This window comes from Chrysochloris asiatica, unplaced genomic scaffold (genome assembly GCF_000296735.1).
Source record: "Chrysochloris asiatica unplaced genomic scaffold, ChrAsi1.0 scaffold00001, whole genome shotgun sequence".
NCBI classification, from domain to species: domain Eukaryota; kingdom Metazoa; phylum Chordata; class Mammalia; order Afrosoricida; family Chrysochloridae; genus Chrysochloris; species Chrysochloris asiatica.
Genome location: NW_006408519.1, coordinates 52711313 through 52726143, shown reverse-complemented (window position 1 = coordinate 52726143; position 14831 = coordinate 52711313). Strand labels below are relative to the sequence as shown.

The 14831-nt window shown below is 52.9% G+C and overlaps 1 protein-coding gene across 1 annotated transcript; it reads left to right on the top strand.

Moving 5' to 3' along the window:
- Nucleotides 1–6576: 6576 nt before the first annotated feature.
- PARP10 (poly (ADP-ribose) polymerase family, member 10) lies at nucleotides 6577–14141 on the top strand. Its single transcript, XM_006830874.1, has 10 exons — nucleotides 6577–6775; nucleotides 6853–7107; nucleotides 7173–7409; nucleotides 7498–8045; nucleotides 8155–8376; nucleotides 8467–8548; nucleotides 8740–9372; nucleotides 9460–9593; nucleotides 13544–13718; nucleotides 13792–14141. Exons 1-10 carry the CDS (start codon nucleotides 6577–6579, stop codon nucleotides 14139–14141), a joined length of 2835 nt encoding a protein of 944 aa, XP_006830937.1.
- Nucleotides 14142–14831: the final 690 nt, after the last annotated feature.

The following is a 14831-nucleotide window of genomic DNA, read 5'->3' as shown; positions in this document are numbered from 1 at the left end:
GGATTTGTTTCCTCTTTTGAGCTACTGCATTTATAGGTGTAGGTCAAGTTTATCAAATTGTATCAGATAACACATTTTTCCTCTTCTTTCTTCTTTGGGTTGAGCTCTGATCATCCAGTCATTGAAGCCAGGTCAAGTGGGTATTATCTGCAAGTATGGGTGTTCTTACGTCTGTCTGCTCTCTTCTTATCAGCTGGACAGTTCGCTCTCCACTCTAGTTCTCTGTGGCTGTGTCATTGACTCTGAACCCATGAGTCCCCAGGTCTTGCCACACTGCTGGCCAACCAGGTCTCCGCCCGGGTTCACAGGAGTCTATTGAATGATGTAGGGCTTAGCTCGCTGCTTCATTGCTGTTTTTCCCTCAATTCCCCTTATGGGTGATGTGCGTGGTCACCAATCAGAGCGTGTATTCCCATTGCGTCTTAGTCTTGGAAGAGTGTCAAGAACTGGCCTTGACATGAGAGTTTGGTTCATGAAGTAGGGAGATCTGGTGGCGACAGAGATAGAGAAAGAATACACACAAAGACGCAACAAGAGAGACAAAGAGACACCCAGAAACTAGAGTGGATGCGAAACTGGCATCAGACAGATCCTGCATTGTAAACATTTTGGCTATGCATGCCGTTTGCACACCTTGCCACCTGCAATGCCTGCCTGTACTGCAAGCCGCAATGCATGCCTTGCCAGCTGTAACGCATGTGGGCTTCGGTCTGTGCCTCTGTTTTATTTCGGGGAGGAGCTTTACACAAAGGAAGGCGGGGTTTATTAAGACGGAGGTACAGAAGTGAAATGTGATTAATCGTTCAAAACAGGACACCATGATTTACAGGCACAAATTCTAAAACATACATCACAAATTGTCTTGATAATCTAACATCCTTAATTTTCCAGAAATTCAAGCAAATTTATATAGTACTTTTCAGGTTCAAATCCCAGGGCAGCAACTCAGTTTCCCCAGGCTAATTAACATATCTATAGCACCTAATCTCGAATGGGAAAAGGTGAAAAGGATTGAGAGGAGTCCCGCTGTGTCAGCTGCCTGGCCAAGACTTGCAGGAGGAGGAAGGACGCCTAGCTTGATGGTTTGCACCTGGGGGCAATCCGGGAAGGCTGGCAACTATTATTCTTTAGACAAAACCCTGGAATTCGCCAATCCACTTTGAGTTAATGCCTTGGGGGAAACTTGCTTTTGGAACTTTTTACAGCCTCGGCTTTAGGAGCGGTGTTAACATTGGTCCATGGATATCAAGGACTCATGTATTAAGTTAATATCAAACCTAACTGAATAATTTGATAAAGAACAGTTTGGATGAGCTTGCGCAGTGGCCAGAGTTTGTTCCTCAGAGAGATTTGTTCCCAGAACCTTAAGAACTGCCAACACAGTGGAGACATTAAGAGAGGCACATAAGAAACCATTTTCTCAGAAGCTACAATTACTGGAGTTCGAAGCATAGAATGAATTAATAGGACTAAAGCAAAATATACAAAGCTAGCCCAACAGTGAATTTGTAAAAGCCAATGAACCCGGGAGGTCCGGAGGTTACTTCCTTGGGCCCTCAGGGTCTCTGGCTAGCAAGTCTGAGTGGGGCCACATGCTGGATTTTCGTCTATGACACCGGTCCTCTACATCCCAGTACCTGCAGTCTGCAACAGAAGAGGATTTGCACTGAGAGGACCCGACCACTTGCCTTGATGTCTCCTGGGCAAGCAACTTGCTTGTTCTTGTAGTAACAGTCGGACTGCCTATATTGTTTTGTATTTTTCCTGTTGGTCTTTCTTTCAAGAAGTATCTTCTGTTTTTCTAGCTGCTCCAGGCTGGTCTGCTTGTCCTTTCAAGTGAAAAATTTCCCGTCTCTGAAGATCTGGATGTGGTTCAGGCTTCCACCTATAGTCTTATGTAATGCAGAGGCTCCTCAGGAAACCTCCTTCACTGGACACATTGTAGCTCCATTTTAGGTATTCCAATCAGTTATAGGCAGAAGACAAGGTCAGGGGCAGACTGTGGGACAGACCATCAATTACTCATATGCAAATTCAAACAGAAATTAAAGAAAATGAAAACAAGTCCACAAGAGCCAAAATATGACCTTGAATACATCCCCCCTGAATTTAGAGATCATCGGAAGAACAGATTTGATACATTAAACCGTTAGCCTTTGGAGAGACATTATCTCACCCCAACATTAATGTTCTTGTTAAGTGGCATCGAGTCAATTCGGACTCATATAGATCCTGTATGGGGTTTCCAAGGAGAGGCTGGTGGGTTTGAACCACTGACCTTGTGGTTAGTAGTCCAGGGCTTATCCTATAATGTCACACCAGGACTCCACCAGCATTAATTGCTGCTGTTTAGTGCCGTTGAGTCAATTCCATCTCATAACGATCCCATATAGGGTTTCTGAGGAGCGACTGGTGGATTTGAACCGAGGAGCCCCTGATGAGCTTGAACTGCTGACATTGCAGTTGAAACAACTTTTCAGTCTGACGCGTTAACCCACAGCGCCACACAAGGACTCCATGTTCCTCTTATAGACCTGTCTATTGTTTGTCTGAAAATTGAGCTGTGGGGTGCGCTCATTTCCATACCTTGTAGCTAAAACCACTATTATTTAAATTTACGCACCAATCACTAAAGCCAGGGATGATGAAATTGAAGAATTCTACTAGTTTCTTCAGTCTAAAGTTGATCAACATTCAATCCATATGTATTGATAATTACTGGTAATTGGAATGTAAAGATTGGAAACAAACTATTAGTTTGAAAATATGGCCTTCATGATAGAAACAATGCTGGAATTTGCATGATAGAATTTTGCAAGACCAATGACTTGTTCATTGAAAATACTTTGTTCAAACAACATAAAATATGACTATATACATGGACAGCACTAGATGAAGTACACAGAAATCAAGTTGACTACATCTGTGGGAAGAGACTGTAGAAAAGCTCCATATCATTAGCCAAAACAACACCAGAGACAGACTGTGGAACAGAACATCAGTTGCTCATATTCAGTTTAGGCTGAAACTGAAGAAAATGAAAACAAGTCCACAAGAGCCAAAATATGACCTTGAACATATCCCATCTGAATTTAGAGATCATCTCAAAAGCTGATTGGATGCATTAGACACTAATGAACTAAAACCAGAAACGCTGTGGGATGACATCAAGAACATCAGACAGGAAAAACGCAAAAGGTCATTCAGAAGACAAGAAAGACCAACATAGATGTCAGAAAAGACTCTGAAACTTGCTCTGCAGTGTAGATATGCTAAAGTTAATGAAAGACATGAGGAGGTAAAAGAGATGAACAGAAAATTTCAAAGGGCAGCTCAAGAAAACAAAGTCAAGTATCATAATGTATTGTGCAAAGACTTGGAGTCAGAAAACCAAGAAGGAAGAACATGCTCAGCATTCCTCAAGCTGAAAGAACTGAAGAAAAAATTCAAGCCTTGACTTGAAATACTGAAGGATTCTCTGGGCACAATATTGAATGATGCAGAAGGCATCAAAAGAATGGGGAAGGAATACACAGAATCATTGTACCAAAAAGAAGTGGTCAATGTTTAACCATTTCAAGGGGTAGCATATGATCAAGAACCAATGGTACTGAGGAAGAAGGTACACTGAAAGCATTGGCAAAAAACCAGACTCTGGGAATTGGTGAAATACAGACTGAACTCTTTCAACAAGCCAATGCAGCACTGGAGGCACTCACTCATCTATACCAAGAAATTCGGAAGCTAGGCTATCAGGCCAATCAATTGGAAGAGATCTATATTTGCACCTGTTCCAAAGAGAGAGAGATGATCCCACAGAATGCAGAAATCACCTGACAATATCATTAAAACCACATGCAAGTAAAATTTTGCTAAACATAACTCAAAATGGCAACAGTACATTGACAGGGAACTGCCAAAGGTTCAAGCCAGAATCAGATGAGGACGTGGAATGAGGGATATCATAGCTGACATCAGATAGAGCTTGGCTAACAGCAGAGAATACCAGAATGATGTTTACCTGTGCTTTATTGACTATGCAAAGGCTTTTGACCGTGTGGATCATGACAAGCTATGGGCAACGTTGCGGCGACTGGGAATTCCAGAGCACTTAATTGTGCTCATGAGGAACTTGTACCTGACCAAGAGGCAGTCATTTGAACAGAACAAGGTGACACTCAGGAAAGGTATGAACCAGGGTTGTTTTCTTTTACCTTACTTATTCAATTTGTATAAAGGAGCTCTGGTAGCGTAGTGGTTACGAATCAGGCTGCGAACTTTAAGGTCAGAGGTTCGAAACTACCAGCCGCTCCGCGGGAGAAAGATGAGGCTTTCTACTCCCGTAAAGATTTACACCCTCGGAAACCCTGTACAGGGTCGCTATGGGTCGGAACCGACTCGAAGGCACTTAACAACAACAACATTCAATTTGTATGCTGATCACATAATCCAAGAAGCTGGATTATATGAAAAAGAACATGGATGGCATTAGGATTGGAAACTCATTAATAACCTGCGATCTGCAGATGATACAACCTTGCTTGCTGAAAGCAAAGAACTTGAAATACTTACTGATGAAAATCAAAAACTACAGCCATCAGTATGGGTTGTAACTCAATGCAAAGAAAGCAAAATTCCTTACCACTTTACCAATAGATGGAGAAATAAATGTAGAAACTCATGGAAGCAGCAGTTAAGTAATCAAGTAATGTATTGCATCAGGCATATCTGCTGCATAAGACCCCTTTAAAGTGTTCATGAGATTTTCAAAGATGTCAGTTTGAGGATTAAGGTACACCAGATGGAAGCCATGGTATTTTCAATAGCCTTATATGCAAGTTAAAGTTGGACAGTGAATAAGCAAGACTGTAGAAGAATTGATGCATTTGAGTTATGGTGTTGAGGAAGAATATTAAAAGTCCCATGGACTGCCAGAAGAACAAACAAATCTGTGTTGGAAGAAGTATAACCAGAATGCCCCTTAGAAGCCATGTTGGCGAGGTTTTGTCTCTCATATGTCTGACATATTATCACGAGAAACCAATCCCTGAAGAAGAGCATCGCTCTTGGTAAAGTGGAGGGTCAGTGAAAAAGAGGACGACTCCCAAACAAGATGGATTGGCACAGTGTCAGCGGTAATGAGTTCAAGTTCAAGAACGCTTGTGAGGATGGCGCAGGACTAGGCCATGTTTTCTTCTGTTGTGCCAAGGATCGCTCTGGGTTGGAAGTAACTCAATGACACCTAGCAACAACATTGACCATGGTGTCCCCTGAGACTATTGTCCAGGCCTAGCAACTCATTCCAGGGAGGCACTCTTTAAGAAGAACAATTTAAGATGACATGAAGTTTCATACAGACTCAGAGTGGAGCCCACACAGGGCAAAAGCCTTCAGAAGTTTTACATTCATGTTGGCTCTGTCATTAAGATCCAAATAGTCTTATTTGGGAACACAACACATGTGTTATTTTCAAAGGGTAGTTGAATGGGACTCACTGAGCAGATGGTTAAAGAGGCAACAGAGAGGGCTGGCCAGGCAACTGTCTGGGGACAAGGTCCAGGACTGAGCCGCAGAAAGAGCAGGGAGGGTGGAGTCCACTGGGATGAAGTTGGAGAGGGACTGGGGCAAGGTCATACAGAACCAGACTGACCTCCAGAGGACTTGAGTGATCCGGTGGGGAGAGGTTCTTAGGCCCTGGAGGGATCACGGGTGCAGGCTGCATGGTCTGAGGTGTGAAGGGAGGTAGAGACATGCAGACCAGGAACAAGGGTGGTGGCAGGGAGGAGATTCAGAGATGTGGCCTGGGTATGAGGCTTGGTGCCTAGAGGCTTCTCTGCACCCTGTTTCCTAGTGACATGTGGGTACTCAGCACAGTGTTGCTGGTGGGCTTAGCAACAATGAAGAAGAAGATGATGATGAAGATGACAGGAATGGTGGGGCCACTAGGCAGATCCAGGAGGGGAGGGGAGGGCAGGGAGTTCCGAGGCTGTGCAGAGACTGAGCTCCTGTAGGTTAAGGGCTGGGGGGTGGGGGAAGTGCGAGGGTCCCAGAGTGGACTGTCCATGGTGCAGGGGTGATGTGGTGGCCAGGGACCAGAGTCCCGTGGGTAGATTTAATGGGAATATGCGTGCGCATTTCTAGAGGCTGCAGGGAAGGCCAGAGGGAGCCGAGGAGTCCTAAGGCCACTTCCCTACAGCCAGGCAGGCACTAGTTAACAGCTACCTCCTGTCGTGGATCAGGGCTCTTTGGACCTAAGAGCTGTTAGGAGGGGCTTCAGCAAAGTGGGGTGCAGTACGGTGGGCTTCTTCAGGGGTGCCACAGGCAGAAGTTGAACAAGCACCTGACCCGAACGCACCCAGTACGCAGCAGCTCGCCCGCCCGGCCCCTCCCTCTCATTTCCTCGGACAGTTTCACTTTTTGTTTCCCGGCAAAGCCAGTCCCCAAGCTAGGCAGACTGAGCAGACGCTGGGGTCTCATGAAGGCAGGCGGGGGCAGGGGCGCAGAGGCGCAGGACAGAGGGGTAAGTAAGTGCGGGATAGAGGTGCTGGGGTGGGACAAGTGAGCTCAGAGTGGGCCATGGTTCTCCCCACTCATCGCCCCACCCAGACTGCAATGGCGGAGGCGGATGCAGCCGTCGAACTTTGGGGATTGCCCCCCGAAGTGTCGGATGAGTTGCTCACTCTCTACTTCGAGAATCGGCGCTCCGGCGGGGGGCCTGTGTTGAGCTGGAAGAGACTTGGCTGCGGGGGCATCCTAACCTTTCGGGAGCCTGCAGGTGAGGGGCTGATGGAAGGGACAGCTTGGGTGCCCCAAGAGCCTACCTGCTCAGACCTCTCTCGCTCCTTCCCGCAGACGCCGCGAGGGTCCTGGCTCAGGGGGAACACATGCTGTTGCAGGCACGGCTGAGCCTGCGGCCGGCTCCGCCCTGGGCCCCCGCGCGCCTGCTACTGCTAGGGCTGCGTCCGGGCATCACGGCCCAGCGCCTGGAACAGCACGTGCAGACCCTACTGAGTGCCGCCGGACTCCCCCAACAGGTCTGCCGGGCCCTAGACAGCCCCCGGCCAGACCGCGCGCTGGTCCAGCTGCAGGAGCCGCTATCCGAGGCAGGTGAGAGGTGGGACTGCTTGGGCGCAGAGTGGAGAGGTGTCCAGCTGACTGTCCCCTCCCTGCAGAGTTCGGTGTCCTGGAAGAGAAGGCTCTGGCGCTCGACCTGGACGGCGATGCGATGTCCCTGGTCCGGGTGCCCCAGGCCAGAGCAGTGCGGGTGATGAGGGGTACGTCACCCCCAGATCCATTTCTGCTGGAGTTGTACCTGGAGAATCAACCCCGCAGTGGTGGTGGGCCTCTGGAGGGATTGCGCACCTTGCCGGGAGACTTGGGCATGGTAGTCTCCTTCCGCCAGTGGCAGGGTGAGTGTGGCTGCCTGTGCTCGGTAGGCCTGCCCTCCATCCTGCACGGACACTCAGCTCTAATCTCCTCGGCTGTCCCTTCCTCCAGTGGCCGAGCGGGTGCTTCAGCGAGACCACTGGCTGCAAGACTCCGAGCTGTACCTTGTCCCGCACTACGATGTCTTGGAGCCCCAGGAGCTTGCTGTGGACCCCTATGAAGGGGATCATGTGGCTGGGCTGTGGCAGGCTCGGGATCATAATATCCTGGAAGCTAAAGGGCCGTCGAAGACTCTGGAAGGCAGAGGGCCTGTGATAGAAACTGTGGAGGCTTGGGGACCACCAGGAATCACTCTGAACCCAGGACCTGAGGGGCCTCTGGGGCAGGAGGGGCCTGTAAGCCAGGGTTCCCTGAGGTCCCTGGAGCAGGGTGACTTGGTGGAGATAGTTCGGGAAGAGATGGAGCCACCGGTGGAGATGGTGCAGACGGAGGTGGTTCGGGGACAGATGGAGCAGCGGGACAGGGAGCCAGTGGAGATGGTCCTGTCCATGGATCCAGGGGCGCTGCGCTTTCTGCAACTCTACCACGAAGACCTCCTCGCCAACCTGGGAGATGTCGCCCTCTTCCCCCTTGAAGGGTCGGATGTGGCTGGCTTTCGGGTGCGTGACCTCTCAGACTCCTTGGCATCCACCCCTCTTCCACTGGGGACTCTGGGCATCTTTTGTGTGCTCTGATCCTGCAAATGACCCTCATCCCCTGGCCCGGCAGATCTGTGGTGCCCTTGCCCCATGCCAGGCAGCTGAAGAGTTTTTGAGGAGCCTGCTGGGCAGCCTCAGCTGTCACATGCTGACCCTGAAGTACCCGGGCAGTGCCAGCTTCTTGCTGGGTCCAGAGGGACAGCAACTCCTCCGGGACCTGGAGGCTCAGTTCCAGTGTGTCTTTGGGACAGAGCAGTTGACCAGGGTCACTGTGGACACAGGTTACGAAGAGGTACAGGTGGAGTCCTGCCCAAACCTCCCCTTCCGAACACCTGGGCCAGGCGGGGGTGTCAACTTGGTGGACCTTGACCTCCCCCTGCAGGTGGATCCCACTGAGGCCCTCCAGGCCCACACTCCAGTTTTTCCAGAGGGTTCCAGCAATGACCAGGAGACTGTGGGCCTGGGTGAGACTCCCTGAGGACCCTTCCAGGTGTCTGGGGCCCTTCTTGACCTCACCCTCTGCGCTGCTCTCAACCCACCTGTTGCCTGACCCTTCCTACCCCACCCTGCATCCCTAGACCCTGACTCCTCTTGCCTTTCACCCTATCCCTGCTCGTGGCCCCCACCTTGACCCAGGGGCCTCTCCTGTCCCCAGAGGAAGTCCAAGAGCTGATGGCCACCCTGGAGGGCCTGGACGGAGAGGAGTGGCTGCCTCTGGAGCAGGGGGAGGGGAAGACTGAGGAGACTCGTCCCATAGAGGAGGAGGCGGAGGCATCGAGTGTGGGGTGCTCTGAATTGGAGGCTATGCCCCCCAGCCCTGGGGCTCCAGAGCCGCTGCAGGAGGCAGCCTCATTGCAGTTGGCCCTCCACCGGTCACTGGAGCCCGGAGGAGGGGTAGCTGAGCAGGAGGAGGCGGCCGCACTGCAGAGAGCTGTGGCCCTGTCTCTGCTGGAGCAGCCCCCATCAGGAGTTGAGGTGGGACCAGCCCAGCTGCTGGTGCACTCGTCCTTTGAGCAGGACCTGGAGGAGCTGGAGCGGGCGCTGGAGGCTGCCCTGGAGGCCCACCTCTGCCAAGAGAAGGTGTACACCCGGGGCCAAGTGCTGCCCGAAGAGCTGCGTGCCCAGCTGGAACGGTACCATGGTGTGATGATCAGCCTCTGTGAGGACAGTGCTGTCTTCCACGGCTTCAGTTCCCAGCCAGCCCGTGCAATCCGCCACTTCAAAGCACTGCTAGCTGGCCCCCGGGATCAGAGCCACGCCTTTCCCCTGGGAGCCTCGGGCCTCCCCCGTGAGTGGACCTGGCCCAGTGGCAGGCAGGTGGACCAATCATCGGGCGAAGGCCCAGGCCCGGTTCTCATCCCTGCCCCTATGCCAGCGCCTCAGCCAAGGCTGAAAGGTTCCTCCATCGGGCTGGAGCAGCTGGCTGAGAGCTCCCCGGAGTTCCAGGAGGTGGTACAGGCCTTCTATGACACCCTGGATGCGGCCCACAGCTCCATCCGCATAGTCTCTGTGAGTACCATCTGCTCCTTGTCCCGCCTGTGAGCTGCCGCCCTCCCTACCTCCTGGTGACCAGCACAAACACACTGAGCATCCCAGCCTCCTACCTGAGTAGGGGAGACAGAGGGCAGAAAGTTTGGGGGGCTCTGGAACTGATAGTAATGTCCAAGTGATGGTGTGGATGGCACCTCAGTTTCCCTGTTTGGATCACACGATGGCAATGGGACTTGTGGTTACTGTGAGGATGTGCCTAGGTGCTGGGACCTGGGTGACCAGGACAGCAGCCTGTCATCTGTGGTGGTACCTGCTGCTGTGAGGCGGGCTGAAGTGTGTGTGTGTGGGGTGTCAGGGTGTTAAGAGGAGCGCTAGGGGCTGCTTGTGGGCTTGAGGGGCCCCTCTAAAATGGTCAGGAAAGGGTGTCACATTGGCTGGAGAAGTTGACCACAGGGCATCCACAATCCTGGTGCCCAGGGGAACAGATGGCACCAGGGGATGCTGAGGAAGTGCTAGGGAGACTGCCACAGGTCCTTCCAGGAGACCCCACCAGGAAAGTGAGGGTCACTGGAAGGAGGTCCAAGTCTCCCCTAGGAACAGAGACCAAGATGTAGTGACTCCTTGGGAGAACTAGGGACTGAAGATGGCCAAGCTCAGATGGGGGTCAAGTATTGACCTCCTGTGAGCTCAGGTGGGGGTCAAGTACTGACCTCCTGTGAGCTCAGGTGGGGATTCAGTGAAACCTCCAGAAGCCCAGCCTGGAGGGGGTTAGGGGGTATGGGAGGCATGAGCAGGTGTGTGTGTGTGCTGGGGCGGGGGGGACTACATGGAAGGGAGGGTGAGGGAGGAGGGTCTGGGCTGGTGGTGGGAGCAGGAATAGCTGCAATGTGGGCCAGTCTGAGACGGGAGATGAGAAGTGAGCAGAGGGGGCTTGGAGCTGGAGAGTAGCTTGTCCAGCTGAAGGAGGGGATTCCAGAGAGGGCTCGTGGAAGGACACAGTGTGGACGCCAGTGGGCTTTCAAGGCTGTGACCCTTCAGAAACACATTATCAAGCCTCCCTTCCGAGGGGCCTCTAACTGGGTTTGAACCATCAACACTTTGGGATTCGTTGCGCCACTGGGGCCTCAAGCTCTTATCAAGGTCAACCTTGAGGGAGGACAGATGCTAAGCTCAGGATGCCCCCTCAGAGTCCTGCTTCAGCTGGAGCTGCGAGTCCTCGGTCACCCCCAGTTCTAGACCACCAGGACAGAATGGGACTTTGGGTGCCCATGCCACACGGAGTACACGTCCCTCTTGCTCCTTTCAGGATGCTGGCCCCATAGGGTGCCACCCTTCTGGGCAACATCTGCTTCAGGACCCTCAAGTTGTGAGGGAAGAGTCTGCATCATTGCCTGGTCTCAGCCTCTGGACCTCCAGTGTGGTGGCACAGAGCCCCAGGCAATGGCAGGAGTTGTAGAATGAAAGTCCAGGTGTGAGGAGATGCTGTGGAAGGGATTTTCCCTGCCACACACACAGACTCCCTCATCACTGACTGTCACCTCCCCAGCCCCCGTCACTGAGAATCATACCCCATGACCACCACCGTCACTGAGAGTCACACCCCATGACCACGCCCTCACTACCATCACCACCGTCACTGAGAGTCACACCCCATGACCACCACCGTCACTGAGAGTCACACCCCATGACCACGCCCTTACTACCATCACCACCATGTCATCAAACCAGGGCCATCCCGTCACTCATCCACCACCACCACCACCACCATCAGTAACAATCCCCCATACCATCACCACCCTCCCTGACTAGCCCCCCATCCATTGTCACCAACAGTGACAATCACTAAACAACCCACTTTTGTGGAGATGCCCCTGTCATTGGATCAGGCCCTCTTCCTCCAGCCAGCACTTTGATGACCTCCTCCCTCCCTCACTGGTGAGGTCATCAGGCACACTCACTCCTTCCGCTGCTCTTTCTCCTTCATTTAACAACTTCAGAGTCTGTTCCTGACATCTCCCCCACTCAGACTCCCAGTTGGTTAGTTACATACGTTTCATTAGAGTCAAATTTGCTAACTTTATATTCTGTTACATAACTAAGCATAGCTGATAGCTATGTTACCATAGAAAACAGACACTAACCACAGAACCGTTTTGTTGTTAGCTGCCTTCCTGTTAGGCCCTGACTCAGGGTGACACCGCCCCCCACCCGGAACAAAGGAATGAGACCATTGTGATCCACTGGCTGTTTTTTGGCCTTTCATCCAGGTCTGTCTTAGTATGTAAGAAACCTACTGTAAGTCACAGCAACTACTGCAACCTGCAGGTCTCCAAGGACATGCAACTGGTAGTTTCATACGAGGTGCATTGTCTGGGAATTGAACCCGAGTCTCCCACACGCAAGGCAGAAACTCTATCACTAAACCACCAATGCTCCCATAGAACTAACTGCAGAGAGAAATGATAATCCAGTCGTTGGTTGCACGGAGGAGGAGAATGCTCCTTGGACTGAGGTCTAGTGCACCCTCCTGATTTTTTCTGAGTCAAAGCTGCTGGGATTACTCTTCCCTTCCCCCCTCCTCAGTTTAGGGGTCTTCTTGAGTGGGGACGGAACATCCTGGACTTTGACATTTATCTTGCCTTCACAGTTAGCACTATTTGCAGGTCCTGGTGGGCCTTCAGCATTTTCCCACAGAAAGTGGAAGACACTGTTTTATTTTTCTTTCTTCTTAAAATTTTTTATTTTTATGCATTGAAAAAGAACCCCTCCGTGGTCTCGGACCCTCCAGTATTAGTGTTGAGAGCCCGGTGAGAGATTTCCTCCCACGTGTAAACCACGTGGATGGTGGCCTTTCAGGTTTGAAGACTTTATAGAGTTTGCTTTCCATTTGAAAGGTGTACAGTCTTCCTGGTGGCTTTGTGATGGGGGTCCTTCCTCCCTTGCCCTTCTTGGGACTCTTTCTTCTGTTTTCTCTCAGGCTTCCTCTGCTGTCTGTCCCCTCCCCGTGGGTTCCTGTGGCCAGCAGACCCCCACCACTCCCACTGTTCCTTACCCACTCTCCATTTGCCCTTTAGCTCTGCACCCGGAGGTCCCTCACCTTTACCATCTGCTAGGAGTCCTGGGCTGGCGCTGTGGGTTAATGTGCCACACTGCAAACCGTTTGAACTGCAAGGCTGGGGGGTTCCAGCTCATCAGTCGCTCCTTGGAAACCCTATATAGGGCTGCTATGGGTTGGAACCGACTCGACGTCTCTCGATTTTGTGGTTTGGCTAACCTACCGAGCAATCTACCTGCTCAGACTCTACTTCTGAGCAAAGAATCCTAGTTGGCATAGGGAATTAGGCATTGGGCTGCTAACTTTAAGGTTGGTGGTTCAAACCCGCCAGCTGCTCCTTGGGAGAAAGCTGAGGCTGTCTGCTCATGTCTGATTCATGTTTAATGGGTGGAACTCGACTTTCATGCTTCTTTTTCAGGGCAGGTACCCTTACTTCCTGGATTGAATCATCTTTTGCATCCCTACTAGTGAGATTTTTTTTCAGCACTCTGGTGGGTCTCTGCATTTGTCCTCCAGGATGGACTGAGGGGTTGGTCACTCTGGGTCTTCCCTGCCACCCAAGACTGTTGGGATCAAGTTCTGCTGGGCAGCTTTGCTGGTGTATGCCAAGCTTTGTTGAGTGGGCAGTGTGTGCCCACCCTATCAGCTTCTTGGAAGGAGTGGGGCCTTACTTGGAGGGATCAGACTTACCTGGAGGAGGTGGGAACCCCCTGCAGGGGTCAGATTTCCCAGAAAGGAAAAGGGTTCTGAACTTCCATGGGACAGTCAATGTCTGCTGCTGGTCACAGTGTCCTGGGGCCTCCGGAAGTGTCCTGGCCCTGAGGCTGGACTAGCTCCCTTTCTGGGAATGCAGGAGTGTGTATGTGTGTGTGTGTGTGGGGGGGGGAGTGACACCGCCCCTTATGCCCCGCAGGTGGAGCACGTGTCGCACCCGCTTCTTCAGCAGCAGTATGCGCTACAACGCCAGCTGCTGGAGCAGCGCTGTGAGAGGAGGCAGGCTGAGCAAGTCCTGTACCATGGTACATCCGCGTCGGCCGTGCAAGACATCTGCGCACATGGCTTCAACCGCAGCTACTGTGGCCGCAACGGTGAGCAGTAGACCAGGCTGACAGGGTCTCGGTGGCCCATGCGCCCCTGACCCGCGCCCTTCTCGCCCTGCAGGCACACTCTACGGAAAGGGCGTGTACTTTGCCAAGCGCGCCTCCTTGTCGGTGCAGGATCGCTACTCACCGCCCAATGCCGACGGCCACAAGGCAGTATTCGTGGCGCGAGTGCTGACTGGCGACTATGGACAGGGCCACCAGGGACTGCGGGCACCCCCGCCCAGGGCCGCGGGCCACGACCTCCTGCGCTACGACAGCGCCGTGGACAGCTTAGATCAGCCCAACATCTTCGTCATTTTTCACGATACCCAGGCACTGCCCACCCACCTCATCACCTGCGAGCACATACCCGGGGCTTCCCCTGGAGAGTCCCTCGGGCGGTCGGGCCATTCCCTGATGATCTCCTGACCCAAGAGGTCTTCAAGTCTTCCCCCCTCTCCCCCACCCCTCCCTGTCGGCTCAGCCTGGTTTCCTGCCCTCCAAGCTCCCTGCTGCTGAGTGGCCGGGAGGGTGCCCCACTCTCCCTGCTGTGGGGGCGGGAACAGGCCTTGTCCGACTTGGGTCTGATGAGGCCCAACCACCAGGGGTCAGCAGAGCCCAGGAGGAAAGCTCTGCTTCCCGCGTGGGTCTGCCGTTTGAATAAACATGTGCCTGAAACCTGGCGGAGGGGTCTGGTGGAGCTCTGGACGCGGCCTCCGCCTGGAGGTTAGGGACCTTGGTGTGGTGGGGAAGCGGGACCTTGGTGTGGCTGGGGCCGTGAGTCTCCGACTGCAGGTGGGAAAAGTTCCCAACGTCGAGGTGCCGATCGGGCCAAGCGTACTCTGGCGCGACCCCACGCCGCCATGTGTCGCGCACAATTGCCGACAACGTCTCCCGGCCGACCGCCCCGCCCAGCGTACGCAGGGAGGGCACCGCGCCTGGCCAGGTGTGCACACACGGAGGCGGGCGTTTCCTTGGCTGAGCCGCCCCTCACCTCACGGCTCCATCCGCGTCACGAGGCCGGTACCTAGCACTTACTCGGAGCCGCGATCGCGCGCGCACCGGCCGCTCGCACTCGCCCGGGCCCGCGCCGCGCGACACGACACTGGCTTCGGGCCC

What these genes read in the sequence shown, in the direction of transcription:
- PARP10 (XM_006830874.1), top strand. Translation starts at nt 6,577, where the DNA reads ATGGTTCTCCCCACTCATCGCCCCACCCAGACTGCAATGGCGGAGGCG. An exon ending in GGAGCCGCTATCCGAGGCAG is followed by an intron (nt 7,108 to 7,172) that starts GTGAGAGGTGGG and finishes CCCTCCCTGCAG; the next exon opens with AGTTCGGTGTCCTGGAAGAG. An exon ending in GGGAGCCTCGGGCCTCCCCC is followed by an intron (nt 9,373 to 9,459) that starts GTGAGTGGACCT and finishes CCCCTATGCCAG; the next exon opens with CGCCTCAGCCAAGGCTGAAA.